General features: G+C 43.3%; 1 protein-coding gene across 1 annotated transcript; it reads left to right on the forward strand.

Moving 5' to 3' along the window:
• On the forward strand, positions 1 to 4,765 carry ca2 (carbonic anhydrase II). Its single transcript, XM_027007316.3, has 7 exons — positions 1 to 547; positions 788 to 985; positions 1,852 to 1,970; positions 2,067 to 2,159; positions 2,332 to 2,394; positions 2,504 to 2,659; positions 3,688 to 4,765. Exons 1-7 carry the CDS (start codon positions 514 to 516, stop codon positions 3,805 to 3,807), a joined length of 783 nt encoding a protein of 260 aa, XP_026863117.2. The 5' UTR covers positions 1 to 513; the 3' UTR covers positions 3,808 to 4,765.
• The last annotated feature ends 2,112 nt before the right edge of the window (positions 4,766 to 6,877 follow it).

The raw sequence follows: 6,877 nt of genomic DNA on the forward strand, positions 1-6,877 counted from the left end.
GCGCAGCGATGAACAGATCTTTTCTATGTGCGTTTGCGCTTTTCGGCCTGCAGTAAACCTCGTTGTAAGTGCGGCACTGCAGCCACGGAAGCGCGCGCGCACGCGCGCGCAGTGCTCTCCCCGAGCGTGCTTACTGCCCACGAGCGCCGGAGGAGTTACACGGACATTAGCGCGGATTAAAAATGCAGCAAGGTGCGCATTCCGACGGAGGATGAAGCACTGTGCGCGGCGGCATCTCGAAGCTGTGGCACAGCAAGAGCGACATCTCAGGACTGTTAGAAAGAGAGGAGAGGAGATGAGAGGAGAGAGAAGGAGAGAGAGATGTGTCATCGATCCTTTGCGCTAGTACCTCCTCCTAGTCGCGCTCGAGTGTGTGCGACCAGCTTCAGAAGAATCGCGCTCAGGGGACCCTATATAAACCCCGACGCGTCTGCGTGGATACTGGCGGTTTACGCACAGGGCTGACTCAAGTAACAGCAGCTGCTCGCACCTACAATCAGTCCAACTGTGACAATGTCTGGCGGATGGGGCTACGCAGAGCACAACGGTGAGACACTACGCTCTCTGTTCCTATAAAGTCAGTTAATGTCACCTATTCGTGCGCTCGGAGGACAAATGTATCAAACCTGCCTGACTGCGTAATAGTGGTTCATACATGCCTGCAGACCTTGTGCATCACTTTTTATTTGACATTGCCAGCGACATATTCACCTTGGCCACGGCTAGACTGATTTTGTATAGACCGAGGTTGCGGTTTTGTAAAATCATCGTTCACTTCTCGTTGCAGGACCTGACAAATGGTTTAGAAACTTTCCAATTGCCAATGGACCGCGGCAGTCCCCCATTAACATTGTGTCTGCCGAAGCGGCGTACGATCATGCGCTCCAGCCGCTCGCCCTGATGTACGACCCTTCGACTTCCCTTGACATCCTCAACAATGGACATTCCTTTCAAGTTACGTTCGCTGACGACGCGGACAGCTCAAGTTAGTGCACCTCTCCCTGCTTTTCAAGTGAATACCGGCATGTGTCGCGGTGTCCGGCGGATGCATCAGTTACAAGCATTTAAGATTACGTGCTTTGCGCTTCGGTAAAACTGGTTTTCTCGCTCGACTGATATTCTGGTGGAAGAATGTCCCTAATTTAATACTAATAGAAATATACAGGCGTGCAGTTGCGTGCAATATGACTACTGTTTGTTGTCGTTAAAGTTATGAAATTATGCAAAAAGGGAAGTTTCATCAGCAGGGTAAAGTAAAAAAGTTCCCAATGAACTTTTGACTTATTGCTAAGTTAAGCATTAAACTCTGCAGTTTGTGTCCGTCATCAAATGTTACACTAAAAGATTTTGCAACGCTCAATCAACCTTATAATTCACACCCGCAAAGGTGTCAGGAGACGCATCTTTTTTTTCCCTACAGTAACGCGCCAGTTGCAAATCGCGCGCACAGTACTGCAATCTTATCTAATCTGTTTACAGCAAACCTACTTTGTCTTTATTTTATTAGCACGGGGACAACATGAATTAAGATCAGTTCTAAGTGTCTAATTTAATGCGCTTACCTAAAATGTATTTAGCATGCAAAAAGGATTTAGACAGTGTATTGTGTCGGTAAAAAATTATTGCACTTTGTGCGCGCGTGTGTATGTGGTGGGGGAGGGCGTATTACGCAGGTGTGTGTGTGTGTGTGTGACTGTAGCACTGCCCGATTCTTTAGAACTTGGTTTATTCTTTAATTGTGGCTGGAATCTCTGACAGCCTCACGTGTATGATGTATCATGCTACATTTGAACTTTTTTTCTCCACATAACCATTTTTTCCCCTTCCGTTTTTGCATCATGCTCTCATCAGCTCTGACAGGAGGCCCTGTTTCTGGCACCTATAGGCTGAAACAGTTCCACTTCCACTGGGGCTCCAGCGATGACAAGGGCTCGGAGCACACCGTTGACAGCAAAATGTTCCCTGCCGAGGTATGGAGCCTCCATGACTTAGTCTTGTACTTGTAGAGAGATCAGAAATGTGGCAGTGCACATGATATGGGGGTTAAACATTTGATCTGTCTTCAGCTTCATTTAGTACATTGGAATACTGCATACCCCAGCTTCAGCGAAGCTGCCAGCAAGCCAGATGGTCTGGCCGTCGTCGGAATCTTCCTCGAGGTTTGTGTACCTGAAAACGTTCTGTTGGTTTACTGTGATAAAATAACTGCTAACAGAGCTGCTCTTCAGGGACATATTTAACTGTGTAGAAGCACCGGTGTCTGCAGGCATGTCCCTAATGTCCAAGGCCTTGGATCGTTATGTACCTGTGCTCTTTTTGGACGTTGATCAGGTTGGTGATGAAAACCCCGCACTCCAGAAGGTTCTAGATGCACTGGGTCCCATTAAGGCAAAGGCAAGTTCTGCAAATTTCTATTAATTGCTTTTACTTTCTGAGGGCTTGAACAGATTAGGCCTGAAAATCCTTTCCCAATCCTTTTCCGTCTCTGTGGTTCTGGGAACAGGGCACGCAGACTTCGTTTGCGGACTTTGACCCATCCGTACTGCTTCCAGACTCTCTGGACTACTGGACATATGATGGCTCCTTGACTACACCCCCTCTCCTGCAGAGCGTCACATGGATTGTCTGCAAGCAGCCAATCAGCATCAGCTCTGTCCAGGTCTTACCCATTTATAAGCCTATTAATTATTTTAGGAAACTGCTGGAATCCTGAATTCATAATTGGTGTATGGAATAGCACTAACTAATCACCATGCACCATGGAACCAAATATAATTTTTTAAATACATAATATTCATGGGATTCCCTTAAAGAGATTATGGCAGACAGAATGTTCTACAACACTATGAAATACTATTGTAATGCTGTAATAATATCTGATTGTTCAGGACTTTTTGTTGTGCTGAAGTAGAGTACTGTGGTTATCTGAACTGTGTAATGTGACGGTTAGTCACTGGACAGATTTTGGGAAATGTAATTACGCTCACCGGGTTCTCCTCCAACGTTTGACCCATTTGATCACTGGCTTCCTTATCAAGGTTGCAAGAGGTCACTGACAAGCACGAGCTAGTTGAACAGTAACAGACAACTTAACTTCCTTACCGCGTCTGGACGCTTTTCTTGTCTTCTGCTCTTCTAACTGGCCTAGTGGGCATCTTGCAACTATATGGAAATGAACACTTTCCAGAGAAATGTTCAGATTGCCTAGAATCTTTTTCCCAAACTTATACTGGGAACATAAACTTGACAGAACAGCCTCCTTTCACTTGTAGTTGCTGTCGGATGGAATTTGCGGCTACTCACTACAAACTTTATCTCAAATTCACAGAGAAGTAAATGAACAGCATTTCCTTTGGCTGCTACTGTTCAGGGCCCCATTTCCCAAAATCATCATAGTGTTAAGATTAACATAAATGAGAGCGAGAGTTCAGTATAATACTCGCTCTACCACTTAAAGATCATCTTTGTTTTATGATGCTTTTGCAAAACCCATCTTAGTGAAATTAAATGAATGAAAGTTGTGTTTCACATCAAGCACAAAGAACAGAGTGTTATGGACACATACCTCTAATCTAAGTTTAGGCTGCATTATCACCTCCTTGTGGAGACTGCAGTTTTAGTCACGTAAGTGGCATTGACAGGTGCTGAAGTCTTTCTCCCCTTTTCTCTCTCTCCACCCTTCGACAGATGGAGGAATTCCGCAACCTGCTCTTCTCAGCGGAAGGGGAACCAGAGCGCTACATGGTGGATAACTACCGCTCCCCGCAGCCTCTGAAAGGTCGCAAGGTCCGCGCCTCTTTTGAATAAGATGGCCGCGGCCTTTACCCTGCACCCCTGTTGCTGTAGTGAACCCCGCGTGCCTCAGTAGACACAGATGGAGCCCACACGCCTGTCATTTTATTCTTTCACAACAAACCTCGCCTGCAGGAGCTCTCACTGAGAGAGTGCTGATGTCTTTTTGATTCTTGTCGCTCTGCAGTGCTGTCATGCCTGGCAGATCCTCCGCAGTCTTAAAAAGCAGGCCGAGAGTGATTTTGCATTCGGTTCCCAGCATGCCCTGATCCTGCTACCCAAAGACTCTGTCACAGCTATCCAGTACAGTGGGGCCATAGGCAGACAGTCCTGCCTACGGCACCAGTGGCCCTGGCCACTGGCCATCTGCGACGGCTGTCGCCCACCGTGCCCGGCTGTAAGCTCTCTCTACTTACCTCAGGATCACTGCAGCTTAGAACTCCCTGCAACACGAACTCTCATTATGGCAGAGTGACCTCGAAATTTCCTCTGGTACACACACACACACACACATGGTCCAGTACATTGAGGCTGGATTTCGCAGAGGAGATTTTCTGTAGTACTGATTCTAACGCTTATACCTCAAATCATAAAAGCAATTTGGTCTGTTTTGCATTAGGCAGCTTGTCCATTAACTCGACATGAATTGTGATATTAGCGAGGAAGCTTAGTGCGGGGTTATGTTGAATGATTCCATAACGAATGTTTATGATCTGATGCGATTTCCCAAATTAGCTGTATGATGCGCGGCTGTGTATGAAGTGTGCTCCTAAAACTCATCTCTTTACGTGAAACTGTGGGACCAGAGAATTGTATCTTGTATGTTTTTGTGAAAATGACTGGGGTTGAATGAAATGGAAACATTTAGATTCGATATATATACACACGCACACACACACACACACACACACACACACACACACACACACACACACACACACACACACACACACACACACACACAGTCTGCTATCCACTATTTTGGGAAAAAAGATATTTTAATTAAACGTATTATATGTTTTGAATCTCATTTTATTGTGTATGTACAACTATACTAAGCCACATTAAACTTAAATAGTTCATCATCAGCCACATTCAACTTATATTTAATTTATATTCATGTAAAACAAACAAAATCTTCTAAAAAGTGTTTAATTATTGATTTACATGTTGATAGCTACCTTTACTGATACAGTCTGTCTAAAGGCTAGCCATATCTCATAAGTCTTACGACTTTGATACAGAAATTTAAGGAGCCATTCTGTCTACTCTGTTTTATACTGGCATCGCTCTGCCATGCTGTTTGTGTGGTGCAGAAGTTCTTGACTGGCATTTACTGCTCATTGATGATGCCCACAAATCTTGATGCATTCTCATTATTTGCTAGAAACTGACACTGTGTCAGTGGACTTAGTTACGTGATCTGCCGCTCACGTATAATCTCTGCCTCAGATCTCCTTAATGCAGGTTTTGTGCCAACATAAAATAGAGTGACAGAGCAGACTGGATCAGCCAGCCTGAAAGGGGCCCGGAGCAGTGAGACTATGCTGATGCAAGCACTACTTACGTCTCTCTAGCAAGGCAGAACCAAAGAAGAGTGAGTCTCCAGAAGGAAAGCCTTTCTTCCTGGTCCAGAGGCGGATAAAGCACACACACACACACACACACACACACACACACATATATTATATTATATAAAAATTATAAATACACATTTAGTTAAAGATAAAGATTTCAAAAAAAGAGAAGTACACAAGGTTTACAGAGAAACAGGATGTTTCAGACAGAGGTCCTTCATCAGCTGTGCAAACAAAGAGGTGGATCTAATTTATATATGAAAAAGTAGATGTTTAAATGATAACATTCAATTCATAAGGTCTTAAAGTCCCAAGAGTGTAGATCACATCTTTTTTTTTAGTTTCACTGCTGCCATAGCTACAACTGGCAATGCAAACAGAACTGTCATTAATGCGGTGTCCATTAATATTAAAATGGATAGTCACTTGAAACGACAAACCCTTAATTCTGATGGTCCAAAGGTGGTCACTAAAATGATTGGCAAGCCTTCTCTTGGTTTCTCCAGTGTAAAGCTGATTACATCTTACAACTTTTACACTAGGCACAGTAATGCAGGAGGAGGAATCATCCATTCATGCGAGTTATTTTACTGGATTTGTTTTGTCTCAGGTGTTGAGCAGTGAAGGATCCTTAAAAAAGGAAGTATTCTTTGCATCACCTTGGAGGAGTCTGAAGTGTTTAAATATAATAATAACTACTGTTTTATTTGTAGGGTAATAAGTCAACACCAAAGAAATTCTTGTTGTCTTAACAGTAGATTGTTTGTAGGTCATTGCATCCACTCTCTGGTATCAGGTATAACAAAAGAAAAGGCATCATCTATGACTTCCTCGGGAAAGCCACAATTATAAGAAATATTCACACATTTCCATACTTTTCTGGAGGAAGTCTTCATTCTCACTGTAAATGCACTAAAGTCGTAATAGCTGTGAGAAAAGGAAGGAGGCCTTGAAATGTGAAGAGTGGTTCTGTAAATAAGAATGACAATCCATAGCTTTATAATAGATGGTGGTGTTTTCAGACTTCACTGAAGCATCCAGAATGGTTATCCCCATGCCAGGATGTGCTGTATTCCATGTATATCCCAGAGATGGGTGGAACTTGCAGAAGGAAGCAGTAAAAGTTGGAGTTCTTCAAATATTTTTGTAGCTGTACCAAAAATATCATCAATGGATCTCAGAAATACCAAGGGTACAGGTTCAGTGTACTGTTAAAAAAACGCTTCACAACAAATCCAACAAAGAGGTTTGCATAGGACAGTCCCATTTTAGTACCCATACTAACTGCTCTAATCTATGAGTGGTACTGGGAGTCGAAGATGAAATAAGATGAAACACCAGTTCTGAGTCTTATATCTGAATATCTGAAGGAGGGTTCTTCTCTAATCTTGCATTAAAAAAAAAATGCTTTCAAGATGTCAAACAATTTTCATTAGGGATGACTGTATATAAACCTTTAATGTTCATTGAAATAACGAAGGAGCTGACAGGTAAGGTTTCTTTCTTTT

This window comes from Electrophorus electricus, chromosome 14, assembly GCF_041902795.1.
Source record: "Electrophorus electricus isolate QZ-2024a chromosome 14, ASM4190279v1, whole genome shotgun sequence".
Lineage (NCBI taxonomy): Eukaryota > Metazoa > Chordata > Actinopteri > Gymnotiformes > Gymnotidae > Electrophorus > Electrophorus electricus.